Source organism: Eschrichtius robustus, chromosome 15 (assembly GCF_028021215.1).
Source record: "Eschrichtius robustus isolate mEscRob2 chromosome 15, mEscRob2.pri, whole genome shotgun sequence".
NCBI lineage: Eukaryota > Metazoa > Chordata > Mammalia > Artiodactyla > Eschrichtiidae > Eschrichtius > Eschrichtius robustus.
In genome coordinates, this window is record NC_090838.1 from 6,530,120 (window position 1) to 6,551,355 (window position 21,236).

The 21,236-nt window shown below is 48.9% G+C and overlaps 1 protein-coding gene across 5 annotated transcripts in view; it reads left to right on the top strand.

The window, feature by feature from the left end:
* ASAP2 (ArfGAP with SH3 domain, ankyrin repeat and PH domain 2) overlaps positions 1–21,236 on the top strand; it is a 159,708-nt gene that overhangs the window by 80,542 nt on the left and 57,930 nt on the right. For all 5 annotated transcript variants that reach the window (XM_068565077.1, XM_068565078.1, XM_068565079.1 and 2 more), the window contains exons 4-7: positions 9,618–9,692; positions 11,431–11,480; positions 13,742–13,871; positions 17,665–17,750. In XM_068565077.1, coding sequence (XP_068421178.1) covers positions 9,618–9,692; positions 11,431–11,480; positions 13,742–13,871; positions 17,665–17,750 — 341 coding nt within the window. The remainder of the gene's footprint in view (positions 1–9,617; positions 9,693–11,430; positions 11,481–13,741; positions 13,872–17,664; positions 17,751–21,236) is intronic.

Below are 21,236 nucleotides of genomic sequence, written 5' to 3' on the forward strand. Positions count from 1 at the left end.
TCAGAGCCCTGTGTTTGGTTGTAGCACAGCCACGACTGTGTAAATTGTACTTTGATACTATTTTTTTTTGGAAAGGCAGTGCCACCTCATTGTAACCGCTGCGGTACACTGACTCCTTGAGGTCAGAGAAAGTGGGAAAAGCCATGGGGGAGAGGACAGGGTGGGAGCAAGGCCTTGGGCCCAGGAGGAGCGCTCAGCTGAGAAGAGTGACTGATCGCCTGCTGGGGTGGCCCGGCTCTCTGGGCAGTAGGGCAGCAAGCGCTCGTTGCTCCCGTCTGGGCCACTTTTATTAGGATGCTGTGTGTGCTGGGAAGGCCCCGGGACAAACGCCGCGGAGCCCCGAGGGCGCGGCCCCGGAAGGTGGGGCGGCGACTCTCGCGGCCTTGGGTGCTTGGGTCCTGGGTAGGGGTGGGTTGGGGGCCTGTGGGCCACCACGGGGTCCGTCTGCATCTAAGCCCCTGGCAAAGTTTGCGAACACATTCCTTGCACTTGCCTTTAACAGCTTGTCAAGTGCGTGGAGGACGTGCTGTTATAGGATAATCATTTGCAAGCATTAGTGAATTCAAACCAGGGTTTGTGTTTGTTTTCTTCTGTCACCGTGTATTCTCTCACTTGCTGGCTGTTTAAAGAACAACCGCCACGATGTAGGGCACCTCAGACTTTAAAACCTTTTGCCAAAGCCGAGGGGTGCTGTGCGGACAGGCTGCAGTAGGGTGTGAGTGAGGCGGAGGGTCGGCCGCACCCGGAAGGCGGAGGGGCGGGAGGAGGGTGACTGATGAGCGCCGTTGGCCTCGGTGCCGGGGGCGCCACAGTCACTCTGCCGCGCAGGCAGGGGACAGTGCAGTAGCAGAAGGAGAGACGGCGGGAGCTCGCTGCTCCAGGCGGAGGCCGCTGATGGGAGGAGAAGGTGAGCAAGGGAAGGCTTCTGTGATGGGAGAGACTGGCGCCTACTTCTAGGCCCCGGGGGAAGGGGCTGGGGGCTGGAGGAGGTTGATGGCCCCGAAGAGAGGGGGCTGTGAGCTGGGGGGCTGGGCGTCCTGGGTCTCCTCCTGTTGGTCATTGGCTCAGCCAGGACTCAGGCCCCTGCCTCCCTGGGACCTGGAGATAAATGCCAGGTCCAGCCTCTCTGGGTGCATTTCCCTTTGGGAATTTCCACTGTTTGTTAGTCATTCCTTAAAATCTAAAACTTGACAAACTACATCAATACCTGTATATTCCCGATTCTGGTTTACAGAGCAGTTGGACGCAGTTTGTTTCATTTGCGTCCCTAGGGTCCTAGTCTTGCCTTGCCCTCAGGTGGAGTCATCTGGGCCCTCGTAGAAATGCAGGCTCCCGGGCCCTTGTCCCCTAGGCCTGCTGAACTTGAATCTCCGTTTCCCCAGGGCACGAGTCAGCCCATTAAAGTCTGAGAAGCGTTGCCCTAGAGCAGGGGTCCTCACGGTGCCGTCTGTGGGCCAGGAGCCCCAGCAGAACCTGCAACCTGTTAAAAGGCCGCACCCACACCTACTTAATGGTGGTTCTCCAGCTGCGCTCAGCAGCAGCGCTGGGAGGGTTGCTAGAACCCTCCCTGTTGGGAGCCGTTTCCCGGAGTTCCTGATCCATTCGCATTTCTAATCAGTTCCCTGGTGACACTGACCTCGTTGGTCAGGAACCAGCAACCGCTTCCGACTCCTCCCCTGGGGAGACTGAGGCCAGGGCGCCAGGGCCTAGCTGAGGCCGCAAGTATCCAACCTCGAATTCTCGGAGGTAATAGATTCGAAAAGCTGCTTTCGTTTTCTGTGGGTGGCTTAACTAAGCATTTTAACATCATGTGGGTTTTAGAAGCAGCTGTGGATTGACGAATCCTGGGCCCTTCTGTGCTGGCCCCCAGAAAACGAGGGTTTTCCAGACTGTTGCAAGTAGGCTGCGGTGTGTGGTTTCACCATCCGTTCTCCAGTGGAAGAGGGTCACTATTTTCTCTCCACTTAGAACCTGAAAGATCAAAGCTGTGTGACTGCCAGAGACGCAGCATTAAAGGCAGAAACCAGGTCAGCTGTTTCCCCTCTTTCTTGTGGTGTGAAAGTTGCCAGTGTTTTTGGCAGCTGCCTGGTTTTGATCTTTCATTTTGTGTTAAACACTCAAGATCTGCGTGGGCTCCCCCGTCTCCTTTTTTGATTAAACAAACCATCAGAGTGGTCCTGCTGCCGAAGAACCAGGCCTGGGAGCATGTGTTCATGAGGGCCCCGTGTGAGAACGAGCAAGACCGTGTGTGTGTGTGTGTGTGTGTGTGTGTGTGTGTGTGTGTGTGTGTGTGTGTGCGCACGCCCGTAGGCCTTGGGCGGCGTTGTCGCCGGCCCCGGGGAGAGCTCACTAAAAATGAAAGTGACCTAGATGGTTTTCCTTTGTAAAGTGTTTCCCTGTACGTACTGATGTAGCTGGCACCCCCGGTCTCACAGCCTGTTCCGCTCCGGCCGTGGGTCAGGTGTGAGTAGCACTGACCGCTCTGAAGGCCGGTTACCTATGGCAGTGAAATGATGGGAAGGGCTCTGGCCTCATTCTCAGCTCAGCTGCTGCTTAGTTGTGGGATCTGGGGGCAAAGTGGGTGGCTTAACTCTCCCTCTGTTTCCATTTCTGTAAAATGGGGGTAACGCCGACTTCTCAGAGCACTTGTAAGCCTTACATGCGATTAAGAGGCCCTGTGCCATTTAGTGATTTCTTCAGGCCACTTTACCTAGGACCTTCTGCTTCTCCAAAAGATTTTCTGTCTGGATGTTCATTCTTTCAGATGAGCAGCCTTCAGAAAGAACACGGAAAACTGTGCTTTGACCCTGCCCGGCGCCTGTCTCAGGGCCTTTGTGTTAGGAGTTCCCTGGGCCGGGAATGCTCTTCCACCAGCTTTCGCGGGGCTAGCTGCCTTGCTTCCTTCGTACTCGTCTCCACGTCACCTTCTGAAGAGGCCTTCCTGGTCACCATCGGAGAGTCCCATCCCACGAGTAATCAGAGCAGCCTTATATGTAAGATTTGTAGTAGCCCCCAAACTGGAAAGAGTTCAAAAACCTGTCAGCAGTTGTCTGGATAAGCCAGGTGATGGACAACTGTTCAGCAAGAAACGGGAATGAGCCATTGATGCAACAGCACGGATGGATCTCAAAGCGAGTGTGAAAGAAGCCGACAAAGAGCAGTGCGTGCTGTAGGATTCCATGTATAGAAAGTCCTAGAAAATGCAGATTATTCTGTGGTGACGGACGCAGATCAGCGGTTGCCTGGGGACCGGAGACTGGGGAGTGAGCAGCTGGGAGGTGGGAATTGCAAAAGGGCGCAAAGGAGCTTCTGGGGGTGATGGGTGCGTTAACTGTCTGGATTTGGGCGATGGTTTTGTGGGTGTATGTATGTGCTGTGACTTACCAAATTGTGCACTTTAAATATGGGCAGGTTACTGTACATCAGTTACACCTCAGAGACGCTTAAAATTTTTTTTAGGCTACTCGTCTGAAGCATTGCCGTCCACCAGAACTTTTTGCTTTGATGGAAATGGTCTGCATCTGCTGTATCCAGTATGAGAAGCCGCTCACCACACATGGCTCTTGAGCACTTGAAATATGATAGCGCAACTGAGGAATTCAGTTTCTAACTTGATTTCATTGTAATCCATTTACATTTGAATGGGCGCATGTAGCTAGTGTCTGTCATACTGGACTGCACAGGTGTAATAAAGCCTTACCCTCTACTATTAACACCCCTGGCAATGCCACCCACACGCACAATCCTGGGTCTCAGGCTCCAGCTCCTGGAGAAGACTTGAAGCTTCCACAGGTGCTGGCTGTTTCCCAGGTACATATCCTTGGCTAATGCCGAAGCCTCTGCTAAGAATGCCCTTAATTGAAGCAATGAGGTCTGAGGTCTTTTTGCAACTCTCCGCCCTCTGGCACGGAGGTGCTGCCAGGGCCTATGCCCACATGAACAGGTGTTTGCCCTTCTTTGAGGTCTTGATTTTAGCTCTTTAACTCTGTGATTGAGCAGCATTTGCCCAAATTAAAAAGAGAAAAACCCTGCAGATCCCAGCGTTCTGTCTCTGGTTTCTCATAAATTAGGCATATTAAAATAAACTTAATGACACAGGTACGTTTCAGGTAAGGCTCTTTGGCCATGTTTTATATATGGTCTTTTAGGAAAAGCTGATTATCCCCGAAGGGGGTTGGACACTATTAAGGGTTTTTGAGGAGAGCCCTGGGAAGACCTGGTCTTTTCTAGACTCATGAGCCTGGAGCTAGGAAGATTCTGCCCAGCAACTTTTCTGTTTTGAGTCTATCTTCTCTTTGCTGCTCCTTAAAAGTAGAGCACTATGATACAAAAATCCTGCCTAGGTTCAGGCTTCTCGACGGATCCCCAGCCAAGGAGAAGGCAGCGCTGGGGTTCCCAGGGGTCAGGCTGGAACCAGGGGCGGAGCTTTGGCTGCATCAGCAGCTGCTGGTAACCAGTGACAGAGCTGAAGGAGCAGCCGAGACTCTGACCCTGTGGGCAGGGTAAGTGTTACGGGGAAGCGGGGAAAAGATCTTTAGAGAGTATGGAGGTGGCAAAGCTCACGAGTCAAGGAGTTCTAAGACCCCCTCTCCCCCCCTAAATAATATAATAATAATTAGGAAGACCCATGTGGAAAGACGGCTATTTTCTGGCTATATTCCCCCACCCCTGCCCCATCTCCTGGTATATCTTTGTTTGCTAATCAGCTATGACATAACGCAGGCTGCTCGCCATCTCTGATAGCCCTGTCTGCCTGTCTCCCCACGACTGAATCATTCTACGTCTCCTTCTGAGATTACACACATTTGACTACTGTCACCTCCTCTTGTCAGACATATGCAGGTGAACCCCGGAAAAGGGAAGACAGAGCAGGGAGGACTGCGACTTTGTAAAGATCGTCTGTGTGCTGTTGGTATTAGATCCATACTTACTGGCAGCAACGGAGAGTAATAACTTGTATTCAGGTCATGCTTGGGGTTTCAGAAAGCCATTTTACTTCATATACTTGTTAAAAGCAAGTCAGAGGATAAGAGAAAGCCCAGTGCTTGCTTGGTGCTAAGGGAAATATTCTAGTTGCGTGACCCAGGGGTAATTTAATTCTTCCCAGCGATCGTAACAGTTTTATTGCTCGTAAATCGAGGCTGGAGTTGCTGAGCACGACGCGTGTGCAGTGATCTCCTGGCTGTGGTTTTCATCTCTCATGGCCAGAATGGAGATGGTTCGTTCAGCTGTGGGCCTGAGGCTGCTGGGCGGCCCCAGTACAGGCAGGCAGAGGGAGACCCAGAGCCCCTCCTTCCTGCTGCAGGGCGCTCTTGCTGAGACAGGACATCTGGGCACCAGCCCATGGTTCAGGGCCCAGGCAGAGACGAGGGCCAGTCATTTCCTGGACGCTCACCCTGAGTCAGAATGCTTGTGTGCTGCGTGGGTTCCGTACAAGAGCAGGTAAATGCAGAGGGCAGGCAGAGGCTGGTGCCAGGAGTGGAGGAGCTTTGTTAGGAAGCCCACTGATGGGGATTCTGTGTATGTTTGTAATAATTTCTTTAAAAAAAAAAAAAGCTCTATGAGGTATATTTTATATATCATAAAACTCACCCATTTCAATTGTACAAGTCATTGATTTCTCGTAGCTTTACCAAGTGATGCAGCCATCACCTTAAATCAGTTTGGGGACATTTTCTTCCCCCCAGTAAGGTCCCTCCTGTCCCCTCACAGTTAATCCGCATTCCCACCCCCAGCCCCAGGCAACCGCCGATCTACTTTCTGTCTCTTTTGCAGTAATTTAGCTAATTAGTTTCTGATTACGGGAGTAGTAGTTTCTTATTTTAGATCATTTGAGTAACCCGGGAAAGAGAAATGGATGGAATGGAGGCCAGAATCCCCTTGGTGGGATTCTCTTCCAGCTGCTCTTTTTCACTCTTATCTTCTGCTGCCCCTGCCGCTCCCCTGGCTATGTGCTCCCACTTCTCCACTGTTCCTGTGCCTGGACTCCCTCCACCCCATCTTGCAAGACGTAATTCTCCCTGTCGTTGAAGGTCTATCTCACATAACCCCAATCAGCAAAGATTTCCCTGGTGCCCAGACTGGAAGTAATTTTCCCTTCTCAGAAACTCCGTGGTGTTTTATTTCTGGCTCATAGAGTTTCCACATGGCACTTTACTTACTTAAATATGTGCTTTATCTGCCTTATTAAACGGTGAGTTCGTGAGGACTGAGGTTCTGTCTAATGCATCTTTGTCTCCTAAGCCCTCTTACCCACCCAGTTGCATCTCCTGTCGCTCCCTGAGGGCCCCGTGTGCCTCCTTTGTGGCAGTCATCACAGTTTTGATGGCTGTTTAATGTCGTGCTCACCCTGTCTCCAGTGTCCAGAATGAAAGCAAGCTGGCCCGGTGTTTGAATGTCCTTAGATTTTCACTCCTCTGGATGCCAAAGCTTAGTTTACCTCCTCTTACCTAATACCTGTCATCACTACCTGAGTTCTTATTTGAATTAAGTACGAAAAAGTCTTTTTTTTTTTTGGCCTTGCCACACGGCTTGTGAGATTTTAGCTCTCCGACCAGGGATTGAACCCAGCCCCTCGGCAGTGAGAGCGCAGAGTCTTAACCACTGGACCGCTAGGGAAGTCCCGATAACAAGTGGTCTTAAAATAGATGTGTAAACCAAATTCTGGGTGATGTTCTTCTCCCCTGCTATAGAGGATTTTGTTTTTCTCGCTCATTCATGCATACACTCACATGTAATACACCTCTCATAAGAACATACTAGAGTTCTTCCTAGGAATACAGTTTGTAATCTGCAAGCACCTTATTCTTTTTTCCTCCAACCTACCGTGTATCTGGGTTGCTCTGGTGCCTTTGGCTCAGCCTCCCACCCTGAGCAGCTCTGACCACCACCCCTCCCCCCTTGGGCTGTCCCTGCTGTCTTGCACGTGACTTGTCCAGGATGGCGCTGCCTTGGCTCCTGTCTGGGCAGCGTTGAGGACTGAACAGACCTGTGCTCTGACTCCAGCCATGGCTCTGTGATCAAGTGGATGAAAGGGCAGAGTCTCGCGGCTCAGGAACTGACCAGTCACCTTCTTCCCAAGCCCGAGTCAGCCTGCGTCAGCCCGCCTGACTGCTTAAAGCTGTAGTCGTTGTTTCTTTCCCCCAGGAGCCGCTGGTGTTGTACAGAGTGAAACATGCTGCATGTGGTGTGTCTTAGACTTTCTGTTTAATTCTTGTTGTGTATATATTTATTCTTCCTCTGAGGTGACAAGCATCATGTTTTGTTTACATTTGTAGCCAGCTTACTGCTGTCTATAAAATAGGTACTCAGTAAATACCTGATGAATGAATTCATGAATTCACACATTAGTTATATGATGTTTAAAGCTATTAATGTATCTCTAGATTCTGTCTCTTATGTATTAGATGCTCAGAAAAATCCTTAGGTAACTTGATTCACTCAGCCATTGCCACGCTCTGTGTTGAGTACTGTAGAGAATAGAAAAACTTGAAGCCGCCCCTTAGGATTCGTGGCGTGAGCTTGATAAGACAAATGTAGGGTAGAACCTGTCAAGTCCTTTAAGAAATTTTTTTAAAAAGAAAATATCGGAGGATTTGGGGAGGGAGGGGTCACTTCCTGCTGAGAGGTTGGGATGTTGTTGGAAAAGGTAGCATCCGAGTAAATCCTGGTGGATGGGAAGGCTCTGAACAGCGGACACCGAGATGAAACGTGGCAGGTGAGGTTGGACGGTGAGGGTCCAGATGCGGGAGTAGGTTTGGTCTTTATCAGGGACGCAACGCCAGAGAAATCCAACAACTGCCTAGGAGGGGTTGGGACGGGCAGAGACTGGGATCCCAGACGGTGGCCAGGAGCAGGGGAAGCGGTGCCTCAGTCCAGACGAGGGGCAGTGAGGCCACTGAGGGGCAGGCCGGTGGGAAGGCCAGAGGGAGCTGTGGGCGAGCAGCGGGTCAGAAGGGCTGGAGCCCAGGAGGAGGAGAGTGCCGCGAGCAGGGGGTGAGGGGCGGCGGCGGCGGGACAAGGGGCCCGAGGAGGCGGGGGTGGGTGCGTTCTCGCGGCGGGTGGGAACGAGGGGCGCGTGTGGGGACGGAGCCCCCCACGGCTCAGCGGAAGCCCAGGTGTGCTCGCGCCAGGGGTGAGTCACCTGCACGGCCTTGTCTCCATCCCTTCCCGTCACCCACGGGACCTCGCCTTAAACTCAGCTTTTCAGTATTTACAGCTTAACTCTCGAGGCTAATCCTAGCACGTCATAGCTGATGACACTGCCTCTGCCGGGTGCATGACGCATGTTGAGCTGTGTAAGCGCCAGACAGAAGTTACCCCAGAAGGCATTTCTGAAATGACGGTCATTAACTGACCATTTATTTGGCAGGAAAGGTGGTTGGTGCAGGCGTTATTACACACCTTACCAGTATTTTTCAAGTAAATTTCTTTCTCCGTTTTGAGATTTCATATGCTGAACAGTGCATGGACATCAGATCCCATATCGCCCTAAAAATTGTGCCTGTGGTGGGTCTTCCCAGTCAAGGTAATTCTACTAAAAATAAAGCTCTCCTTTGCTCGGTTGTAAGAAGGGATGCAAAGGGTTCCACAGTCCTGACTCCTGCCTCTGTCCTTTTGTGGTCCCGTAATCTCGGTGCGTGTCACCAAGGTGACACATGCACACAGCCCCAGAAGGCTGCGTGCCACTTGTGCTGACTTAGGGGGAGAGAGACTGGGGAGGTGAGAAAGAAGAGCCTCAGCTTATTTTCTCACTGGGGAGGGACTCCTGTCGGCTTCAGAGCCGGGGGAGTCTGTGCGTCCAGGTTCTTGCTGACTGAAGCTTTGTATCTTTAAGTTGGTCACAGCTGAACGGCCGGCGGGGACGGGCTTGCGTGGCGTGAGCATGCCCGAGTGTGTCAGGAGGGTCTGGTTCTCCGCATTTAATCTGTGGTGACAACTTGCTAAGCCACCGTCTTTTGCCTTCTTGCTTCAGGGAGAATAGGGGACCTTAAGACCACTTGTCCCTCCTTTTCCCTTTCTCATTTATCTGCTTTCCTCTCTCTCTCTCTGTCTCTCTCTCTCTTTCTCTCTCTCTCTCTCGGTTCTTTTCTAGTTCTCTCTCAACATCCACTTATACACGTTCTCAGGAGACAGAAGCCCCCTTTGTTCTGTTTTTCCTTTTAGTCTCCCCTGTTGGGGGCTGTGCTAGGGAGTTTGGGGGCTCTGGGCCCCCAGAACTGGCCAAAGCCCAGCCCCGGGGCATCGGATGAAGCCATGAGTGAGAATAGGAAGTGTTTGGGCTTCTGTTCCTGTGTCTTTAAAGTGATTCTGTCATTGACTTTTTTTTTTTCCTCGTTGTAATGATTATCTTTCCACAGACTTCATAGCCCAATAATAGAAGGTTATTATTGTTGTGAAATATAGACAGATGCAGACTTTTCGTTACTTATATATTCATTTGTAAGGTAAAATCGTTACTTAGAATGTAAGAATGAATAAGGCTGTCATACTTGTGCTGGTCAGGTTTTAAGCGAAGTTTAATTATCACCGCGTGTTCTCTAACCTCCTTGCTGTCCTTACTTTAGATTAAAAAGGAAATGGAATAAGGATATTTTTTTTCTGTTTTTGTTTTTTAGATTCAGAATATGAACAACATAATCTCCTTCCCTCTGGACAGTTTGCTGAAGGGGGACCTAAAAGGAGTGAAAGGGGTATGACATGAAGAGTCCTGTCACGGGGGGCGGTTTTCATAGGACGTGGAATCACGTCACGCTGGCCAGTTGGGGCAGCCACGGCCTCGAGCCTTCTTCCTGGGACGGCGGGGTGGCTCTGGGCTGCCTCGGGCTCCCTTGACTGGCCATCGTGGCACCACCTTTCGGCCCTAACAGTGGTGACCCGTGGCCTTTCTGGCTCTCCTGCTGGTGCTCCTGATGTGGAAGGGAAAGAAACAGCTCTTCTGGAAACTGTCAACGGCTTTTGGGTTCTGCCCGTTGAGCAGGGAACCCTGTCTGAAGTCTGGTTTTTCCAGCTAGCGTGTCACTGACGGAGCCCTGGGAAAGGATCCTTGCAGGGTGGTTTCCTGGAGGGAGAATGGGCACCAGCAAGGCCTGAGCCGCCTTTATTTTTCTGTCCTCCAAAGGGTGCTCGTTGTTGAGGCCTCGCCTTGCCTCGTACAAGCACTTGAGCCGTGAACTGTTTTCCCGGGCACGTGCGTGGGGACAGTCAGGGCTCGAGTGCTGTGTGGGCACCAGGCACCAAGCAGAAAGTTGCTCTCGCATGTCATTGGCCCAGACAGGCGTGTGATGTGAAAGGGAGGCAATCGTGCCCCAGTTCTTAGGCGACCAAGTGCTCTGATGGGATCCACACGTGATCCCCGGCGGCCTCTGGCACATCCGGAAGCCCAGCCGATCACGGGGGCCTCTGCAGGGTCAGAAGTGCCAGGAGAGCTGTTGGGGCAAGGAGCCTGGGCCCGGGGAGCCGTCAGGACACTGAGGAACACTGCTCAGCATCCCCTGGGGGCCCGGAGAACACGTCCGGCGAGAACCAGAAAAGCGGGAGGGAAGGGCACACAAAGCAGAGGGGAAACCATGCCAGTCTGCAGCAGCATGATGCAGCCCTGCACGAGGGGCCCTGGGTCGGCGGGGCTGCAGAGTGGGAGATGAGGCTTACGGGGTGGGCAGACGCCTTCCTGGAGGCTTTAGGTGCCCGGCTGTGGAGCCTAGGCCTCGTCAGAAGGCCAAAGAAGAGTCAAAAAAAAGAAAAAAATCCCCACAGCAAAAGAGTTTTCTCTTGTAAAAGACCCCTGTTAAAGGGAGCATAAATAGGTGGGAACCAAATTTGATAGAATTTCTAGTGGCTCAGTATATTTTTGAGTCAGGCTTTATCAGAGAATATGAGGTCCTGAGTTCCAGACAGAATTGGGAGACCTCAGGAGAAGGTGAATGGCTTTTATATTCTTGTTTTGGGGCCCAGATCAGGGGTACATGTGTTGAGGAGATTCCTATATTAATAGAAAAAAATCAGAGTCCCTTTCTTTTAGAGAGATATACTAAAATACTAGCAGATTAAATGTTATGTCTTTCTGGGTTTAATTTCAGAATAATCTCAGGGCAGAGGGCAGGGTATAAGTGAAACAGGGTGGGCTGTGAGTTGATACTTGCTATAGCTAGCTGACCTAGCTAGCTAGGTACGTTATATAATTCTCTCCACTTTTGTCTGTGTGCATTTGGTGTATTCTACAATAAAAATTTCTTAAAGAGAAAGAAAAAAACTAATTGCTACCGCTAGTCTGATTAAAAGCCTGTGCTCTAAGCTCTCCATTTTTCCTGGGATCACATACGTCATTTATTGCAGAAATTAATACTCCTTTCAGGGCTAGTCTAGGGATAAGTTTATCTTGCCCAGAAATTAATGATTAGTCCTGTTTAATTTATGCCTCTCTGTTTACAGGATCTGAAAAAGCCTTTTGATAAAGCTTGGAAGGACTACGAAACAAAAATGTGAGTATTTTCATTTTAAAAAGTAAGCATAGGTAATTTGAGATTTTAATTTTAAATCGAGCCTTTATTGCTTAAAGGTATTGTCTAAATAAATCTTAATCCAGGAAAGAATTCACCCAAAACTGTGTTGCTGTGGTTTGTTGTGATACCAGATGCTTTCATACCAGGTGTCTACATTCATGATGTAAACCTCTTTAAACTTTTTTTCCTCATCCCTCCTCTTATGTCCTAATGGCTACAGAATGTTATTTTCAGGAACGTTAATTGACTTCTACTGGTTGACTTCAGGCACTTGTTGTAACACTTCTGATCACAGTTTCTCATTTCCTCGAGTGGAGAGGATTGAGCTAGCTAGAATTGGGCTAGCGATTGTGGGAATGATGATTTCAATTATTTTAAATACTTGAGAAATAGAAAATATTTTTAAATGCCTCAGGCTTGCTTTGTAATTGCTGTGCATTGGGCAATAGAGTTTTCTCAGTGGAAATAGAAACTTTTATATGAAGCCATCTGGTAAAGTGGGATGCGATAAGAAGAAAGCCTTTTCAGATGTAACTACACGTATTTCATTGGGTTTGTTTGCTTTTACCAGCCTTGGGTCTCTATTCAGAGCTGAAGGATCACAAAGCTCACACCAAGGAATCCCAAACCTTTGGTACTCATCCCATCCTGGAAATCTTAAGCTCCCATACTCCAAATTCCGGAGTCTCACTAATGGCACACGTTCGTATGTAAGCGCAGATACAGTATTAAACCAGAATGCTTTGAAGGTCGGCTCAACCCAGAGAGTCTCCAGACTCACTATCCCTGGCTCATTAGCATCCTGCATCTGTGTGTCAGTTCAGTGCAGTGAATAAGGAAAGGGTCCACGTTCCTGCTTTACAGGTGGGAAACCTGGCCTTGGTATTTGCTGCTGGTCAACCACGAGAGGCTAGTTGAGCCAAGGGCAGGACATGGATTTGCCGACTTCATTGAGCTGCCGTCGCTGCTGCCCTCGAGGGCCTTAGAGGAAATGCTTCTGTGCATATCTGAACCGGGGACAGGAGAGGGTCTCTGAAGAGGGTTGCCTGAGAGAGTCTTCTGCTTCTGAAAGGAAAAGGTTTGAAAGAGGAACGAGATCAAATTCTGTAAAATCAAGACACACATAGATAAGGTGAGGACAGAGGTACTCACAAAATCCCGGAATTGGAGAACGAAGGAGCAGAACCCTTTAAAACTCAGAGTAATTCTGGGATCAATTAAAAAATTAGCTCTACCCCTTTACGTGCAAGATTGATGTATCCTGAGAGGCCCTGTGATATGCAACAAACAGCTTTAAGACGACTTTACAATTCCTGGCCTGTCGTTCCATACCTGATCATTACAAGAGTGACCGACATCTGGACCATGTCTTGATCCCTTTGCGGTGGCGTCAGGGGAGGCTTGGAGTTGTGTGATTGTCCCCTCCGGTCACATTGCCTCCCTGGTGCATGAGCCCCTTTAACAACATCCTCACCAAACGGTCACCTTTTCTTTACGTTCTTACTCCCCCAGTCAAGTCACTGAGGGTCTACTGTGCGCCCAGTGCTGTGCTTCAAGATAAAGAACAAGGATTAGAAACTGTATTTCTCGCCTCTTCCTAAATACCCCCTCCCCAAATGATGGGGCCTCTGGACCCAGAGGAACCCATTTCGTGTTGGACAGCTTTCTAAGACACGCTGCCTGCGTTGTGTAGCGTCTGCCTTGGGGCTCTGCAGGGAAGTCTGCGCCCTCCTCTTCATGGCACCCTTTATATTTTTGAGTGCTTTCTGTGGCTTTTGTTTAGCCTCCTTTGCTCCAGGATAAAAATCCAGTTACTAGTCCAAGCCCTTCCTAACCAGTGTGACGCGTGGCTGCCTCACCCTGGTCACCTGTCTCGGGATGCACTCCGGGGGTCAGCTGGTACCCTGACCCGCACACTGGACTCGAGCACAGGCGAGCATGAGATAGACGTGGAAAGGGGAGCGAAGCTTAAAAACGGGAAAGGTCACTTGTGTTCTTCTGTGATGATGAGCACTGTCCTAGTCGGGTTGCTCTGGAAGCATTTGTTGGGTCGATACGCAACAGAAAGGGCCGCGGTTGACATGTTTATGACGAAACGCTTTTTCCTTTCCAGTGAGTTCGAGGCCGTCCTGTTCCGGAAAGGCTCGGCGAGCATTTGTGTCCAGGGTGGGTGTCGGGATCACAGCGGGGCTGTCCAGTCTGGAGGTGTCTTGATTGAGTCTCGCTTTTTTCACATGTAGAACCAAGATAGAAAAGGAGAAGAAGGAGCATGCCAAGCTGCACGGGATGATCCGCACGGAAATCAGCGGGGCTGAGATCGCGGAGGAGATGGAGAAGGAGCGGCGATTCTTCCAGCTGCAGATGTGCGAGGTACGTCCGCCAGACGCTTCGGGGCAAACACCAGATGCACTGCTGGACCCTGTCGTCCAGTTTCTGTTGTTCAGGGAGCCTGGGGCTAGATTAGCCCAGCTCCAGCCTTTCTGAAGGAGCGACTCACTTGGAAGCGGGTTCTTTCTGCCTCCACACGCGCACACTCGCCCCTGCTTCGGTGTTCTTAAGGAGGTGCCGGGGGCAGGGCGGTGAGACCCCAGCCGTGGTCCCCTCTGTGAGTGTGAGAGCCTCTGCAAGTGCGTGCCCCCAGGCTCCGCCTGCTCGGGGTGGGGACGGTCCCCAAGGCCAGAGGCCCAGGCACCCTGGGGAGGTCCTCTGTCCTGCTCCACCGGCAGCCCAAGTCCTCGCCTCGGGGAGGGGAGAATGGCAGGACTGACACTCAGAACATTTCTCTGCTGGAGGCTCAGGGGTGGAAAATGTCGAAGACCAATCATGCAGGCCTTTGCTTCCAGCCTTTTTTATACCTTGCTTGGGGGTCTGTTTGTGGAAACAGTTTACCCCTCGGCCTGAGGGTTCGCTCCTCTGGGCGGTGGCAGTGAAGCCCCCTGAGCGTGGTGGCATTTGTGTTCCCTCCTGTAGCCAGGCAGACTTACGTTTTGAGTGTCCACAATGCAGGGGTGATATTTGTGACAGGTGTTGAAACTCGGTTCAGCCAGCTCTTGATTCCCTTTAAGCAGTCAACAGCAGAGCTCATCAGAAGGCGCTTTCTGATGTTAGACTGTTTGTTAGTTTGTTAATTACAGTAGGAGCCTAGTCCTTATAGATGTGTGTCTTAGGAGTGTATTAAATGCATTTCTATTCCCAGGGCAAACTGTGAAGTGGTCAGCAGAGGAGAATCAGTCCCAGGCATCGGGGATATTTGTCTGGTATTAGTACAGCCACTCCAGCTCTCTTTTGGTTTCTATTTGCATGGGATCTCTTTTTCCAGCCTTTTACTTTCAACTTACGTGTATCTTTGGACCTACAGTGTGTTTCCTGTAGATGATCTATATTTGGATCATGTTTTTTTATCCAGTCTGACAGTCTCTGCCTTTTGATGGGATTGTTTAGTCATTCACATTTGATGTTACTATTGATGTGGTTGGGTTTATAGCTGCTCTTTTACTTTTTTGTTTTTTATGTCTTATGTCTTTTTTGTTCCTCTGTCCCTCCTTTGCTGCTTTGTTTTTCATTACGTGACTTTTTAGAAAGTTAACTAAGCTCCAAGTGTTACTGTAGGTAGGAGAGTGGTTGCTTTTATACACATGCTGTTTTATAAACAGACATCACATATAATAATACCTGCCTGACCCGTTTCACACAGTGTTGGAGAAATCATCCCGGGTGATAGAGACAGGGGCAAAGAAACCGCTGTGTGTTATACAGACACGGTATTGCTCTCATTGACTCTGGGTAAAATTAAGTAGTAGTGTTTCACAGAGAGTGGATTTGGGAAGGGTGTGTGTGTGAGTTCAGGATGAGCTCTCTTTTTGGCTAGTGAGGGGGAAAGCTATTGACGTAAACTCTGCAGGACTGCTTGTTAAAGTACGTTTAGTGACCGAGAGACTCAGCCAGCATGTTAGTGTAATACCCTTGAGGTGAGGGTGCGGGTTCCATCCTCAGCTCTGTCATTGCTTTCTGGGGCGTGCACCCAGCACTGGGCTCTTTCCCTCGTCTGGGTGAATGGGTGTGTGGACTGGTCAAATAGGTTGTTTTATTGGAAAAACGCTATCTACCCGACGCCTCTAAGTCACACACGTGAGTCATCTGTCGGGCGGGTCCCCGAGTGGCCGTCGGGCCCCAGTCTGTGCCGAGCATCACGGGGTCCCTGCGCTGCAGAGCTGGCGGTTGGTGGGGTCTGGCGCTCTGGGCAGGCACAGAAGCAGAGGTGGGCTGACCGGGCAGTGAGGTTGGAGTTGACAGAGGAGCACACATCTGATGAAGCCTGTACACACTGGCCAGATAGACCTGGGCTGGAAGGAAAGAGCATCCGAAAAGCAGCCCCTGAGGACCCAACCCCTCAGAGTGAACAGATTGCTGCAGTTAAAATCATTTTAAAATTGTTCAACCATTTCCTCAAACTGAAGTTCTCAAGTTTTGTAAACGTTTGACGTTGTTTAGGTGTTTAAAGTTTTAGTTGTGTGGGATCTAATGTAGAAAAGTGACTTCCAGGTGTTTATTTTAAAGCTGTGGAACTTTTTCTTCAAAATGAATCTTATAAAGACAGTCAGTATGCCAGATAGGTAATACAGAGCTTCCGTGAACTGAGAACATATGAGAGATCCGCTCCCGCTTTTTTATGATTATAAAAATACATGCTTTAAAAAATTGGCCAGTATATATGTGTGTGTGTGTGTATGTATATATGTGTATATATATAAAAGAAATTAAAAATCACCACAGATTTTACTTACCAAAAGATTACCACTTTGACATTTAGCTAAACATCTTTCAGATATCCCTATTATACGTACATAAAGACAATTTGTATAAACAGGATCATTCTCCACTGCTGCTTCGTAACCTGATTATTTTCACTCACTAGTGTGCTACGGACATCTTTCCATGTCAGGAAGTCTCTGCTTTATTGGCTTAATGGCTACATAGCCCTTCTTTCTGTGGATGTACCACACTTTAATTCCCCACTCATTACATTTAGGTTGTTGCCATTTTTCACTTTTACACACAAGTCTGCAACAAACCTTCTTTTCTATTCATCTTTGTAAACTTTTATGGTTATCTTCTTAGAATAAGTTCCCGTAAGTAGAATTTCTGGGTCAAAGGGTACGTGCATTTTAACGTTTGATGCATGGCCAAGCATCTTATTAACCATTTAGCCATTTTGATACATTGCCAGACATCTTATTTAATTAACAGAGAATAAGTATCAGAAAGGAGGGAGATGAGGATGTGAAGGCAGTTGACGTAGTTACCGTTTCAGCTTCCCTCTTCCAGCTGGGCTGCCGGCTGACCTGGGAGGCCACTTGAACGCAAGTTTCCCAGGTTACAGCTGAGATGCCTGTGGTCAGCAGGGGTCAACAGCTCTTTCGGGGGCATTCGGTCTTAGAGGCGACGCGTTCTCAGAGTTGTTGACGCCCTATTTCAGCAGTGGAAGGGACAGGGAATTTATGGAGTCTTTGTTCTATAAACTTTTAGCAAAGAACAAGTGTATTTCCGGATGCTTGTTTTGTAGATCCCTGGGGCTTCCTGATGTCTTAGTGGTTGTTAATGAAGTCTCCAAGTTAAAAACGGCTTTAATTTATTTGAATTTAAAATTCCTTTTTTTTCTTTTTAAACAATCACGATGTTTTTTTAAAAGTGTCAGGGAAGTGTTTTAGTATTAGAGACATGGAGACAAAGTCTCAACTACAGAAGACCAGCAGTTAGTGTTTAGACGATGACCTGCCTAAAGAAAGGGACCTGGGACAGAGTATGTGGACAGCAGTGTTTGAGATGGGTAGAATCCCTTTCATTCGAACTATCCTCATTCTTCCACGCAACTAGGGCAGAAATTTCTCCTAGCCGGTTAAGACAGAATGTTTTATTACTGGGGAGTTCTTGGCACTTAAAGTTAAGCATTTACTTACCTGTATGTCAGATAATGCATGTGGCACCAAACTGAAAGAAACATTTAGTTATGGCATTCAAAAAATATTAAGCATCTACCATGAGCCCTACCCATCGTGCAAGATGTCAGAGAAGTAGAAGAGGTGATCTGTCCTCAGAGGCTCACGTTCAGCTCATATTCTGCTTCTATCTATGACATTTCCTGTTTTGTTTTGTTTTTTAACAGTATCTGCTGAAGGTCAATGAAATTAAGATTAAAAAGGGAGTGGATTTACTTCAGAATCTGATCAAATATTTTCATGCCCAATGCAAGTAAGTTCTTTTTCTTTGTTATGATGGTATTTCAGATGTTTCTTTCTTTATGGCAAGTTCTGGGAGATCTGTAGTATTGTGTTGAGGAAAGTAAACACTTATTTAAAACTCTGTAGTAAAAGGAATGAAACAGTGATGCAGGCTACAACACAGATGAACCTTGAAAACATGTAAAGTGAAAAAAGCCAGAAATAAAAGACCACATACTGGATGGTTCCATTTACTTGAAAGGTCAGGAATAGGCAGATCCACAGAGACGGAAAGCAGATTGGTGATTGCCAGGGCTTGAGGGAAGGGGGCAGGGAGGAATTACTGCCAGCGGGCACAGGGTCTCTTTTTGGGGTCACGAAAATATTCTGGAATTAAATAGGGCTGATGATTATGCAACTTTGTGAATAAATATACTAAAAACCACTGAATTGTACACTTTAAAAGGGTGGATTTTATGGTTTGAGTTTTATATCTCAAAAACTAAAAATAATGTAAAAATCTACATTATCAAATATACTTATTTTTGCTTTTCTTGTAAAGTGGCAAACTAGTTTGATTCTCGGATGTTCTTTATTTGTTAAAAGAGAAATGAGATGGTGTTAATGCAGTGTCTTAAATTAAAAGAATACTTTCATGTATTACTTATCATATAAAACAAATGACAGTACTGAGCAAAGGAGGCTGTGTGTGGAAGGGAAGGAGGAACTTGCAGGTCTGGGAACCGTTCATGTACTCAACTTCACCGCGTCTGTCAGCCCTTCACAATCTGGGCCTCACCTCTTGGCCTCATTGTCTTCCCCTCTCCTCATCCTACTTCTCCTCCCTGACCCCCCCCCCCCCCGCCCCCCCCCGTCGCTTCTATAAACAGGCCGCGGGCTCATTCACTGCTTTTGTTGAGTATGTGCCGTGCCTCGGGCACCGTCCGAGACGCTGGAGACAGAGTAATGTACGTCTCAGGCACAGTTCCTGCTGGATCAGGTAGGGGAGCTGGACTTAGGCAAGCACACTTATAACTGCACGTTTAACGAAGTGTTCTGAAGTACGGGAGTCTAAGAAAGAATAGAATAGAAGAATATAGTTCAGGTTATGGTTGAGGGCAGAGATTTTTTGTCTTTTTTCTGTTTCGTTCCTTGCTGTGTGTTCCAGCAGCCAGAACACAGTACCTGGCCCACAGTAGGTGTTCAAATTCTTCTTGAATTCGCTGCAGGCCTCTTTGAGGGCCATGTATTCATGTATTCTGAGGTCTGAAGGGTGAGTAGGAGCCAGCAGGTAAGGAATGGGGGAAGAGCAGTCCAGGCAAAGTCAAGGTCTTGAGGCAGTAGGAAGGCCAGCGTGACTGAAGGAAATGAAGCTGCATAGGAAAGCCTGGGGTGGGGACAGCTTGGAGGTCTGGTTAACGGCGTCCGATTCTATCCCAGACGTACTGGGAAGCTCTCAAAGTTTCAAGCAGAGGATTCATTCAGCAAGTAGTGATTGAGCTCCTACTGCGTGCCAGGTGGTGCAGCATGAAGGAAACCAGGCTCCTACCTGCATGGACCTTCAGGTGGGGTGGGGAGACCGCAAGCGCACGGGCAGGTATGTGACGGAGATTCGGGGCCTGGCTATGGCTGTGCAGAGGCAGCAGTGTGACGAGAAGAGCGTGTGCTGGCTGGGGACGCCAGGGTAGCTCCTCCCGTTCCGGTTCTGTTGCAGCAGGTTACTGTGTGTGTTGAGAAGGACCCAGATGGGGAGGAGCGGGCGGGCGATCACTTAGGCCTGCAGGTTGCGTCCGAGGGCGCTCGGAGCCGCAGTGCCGGGCGCAGGCTGCGACAGTACAGGGAGGGGTGCGGAGCAACGTGGACATCTTTGAGGGTGCTACTGCCACACGCACCCACTTGCTTTTCCCTTAGCGGGCTGTGCCCCACGCTGCTGCCCCCTTACACACGATGCGCCCTGTGCCTAGAATGCAGTTCTGCCCCTCCTGTGCCTTCCCCAGCCTCTGTTCCTCCTCGCGGCCCAGCTCAGGTGTACCTGGCTGCTTTGAAGTCGTCTGCTCTCCCGCTTACCTGCACACTTCTCTTCCTTCTGGTTACCACTGTGCTCTCTGCACATTCCCCTGAGGGCCCCTTTCGTGTTGTCTCCCGCTGAACTGTGTGCTCTTCAAGGATGTCCTCCATGACATTTATTTTTTAACCTCTAGCGCGTTTACCTGGAACGATTTGCAGTAGTGAATTGCACTGAATTGGATGGAGCTGTGCTTTGGAATTCTTACTACATCTCTGACGACACTGCATTTCTAAAGCAGTGGAGGTCCAACAGCAAAGGAAGATGTGCTGTGTGATTCATCCTGGGTTAACAGAAGAGCTCCAAGCGTGGAGCTTAGAAAATAGAAAGACCCCTAATTTGTAGAGTTTTTAAGATGAATTATTTTACAGAGACTCAAAATCCTGTGTGATTAACATATAAATTACTTCTTCGGTCTTATCCTTGTAACCTTATGTGAGGCTGTTTAGGAAGTGGGTTGTTTCCTTGCTGATATTTTATTTTTAAAAAGAAGTTATTCTGGGATTTCCTTTTTTTTCTTTATTTTGCCCAAACTAATCAGTTGGGTAGCAACAGACCACTTGTGGAAAATTGAACCAATTGGCCTTTTATGGGCATGAGCTCAGTAACCTTTAAAAATGATGAATCTTCCATTACTTCCTTTCTGGATGAGTGAGTGTGTGTGTGTGCATGTGTGTACGTGTACATACACACTGCACGCTCTTAAAAACATTTGGAAAGCTTTGACTTTTCAAATGCATATTTTGGGGCGTAAAGTGTGGAGCCTGAGTGACTCAGCCATGGGACAAAGGAGCCAGTGGCCACGCGTGTCTCTGTCCTCCGGGCAGTTCCTTCGCGTCCCCATTGAACATTCCCGGTCTCCACTTGTCACCGGGGAGCACGGCGTGCCCGGCGGGCAGAGGCAGCCTGCTCAGCTGAAGCTGCTCGTCTCTGCAGGTACCAAGAGGCCTCTTGGTGGAAACTAGATTCTGTGGAACCATGTTCAGGCGTTCACCCTTAGAACTGCTTAGACAGACATTATTTTGCTTTTTACTCCTTTTTGCTTTGCTCTGGAAGCATTCTTGCAGAGTATGTTCTTTGTCTTTTATTTCATTTAAGGAAAGACTTGGCATCTCTAGTTCCTAGAAGAGCCTGGAAAACGTGTCTTACTAGCCTTTGCTGCTAAAGATTGAGGATCCTTTTCTCTAGTGTGAACCTAGAAATACGGCAGTCTTTAAAACAGAAATAAACAAAAACGGTCACGTTCTGAACAGTAGTGATGAGCGTTGAAGTGACTTGTTCTCTGAGCAAATATCTGCTGAGAACCACTGTGACCAGTTGCGGCTTGATGAACTTGGGCTGCAGATGCAATGAGACCCAGTCCGGTGCCCTGGACAAGCGCACTCCAGCGGTGTGGGGGGGGGGGGGGGGAGGGCGGAGGCTGCCGGCCGTGAGGCTGCGGTTGCAAAGGCT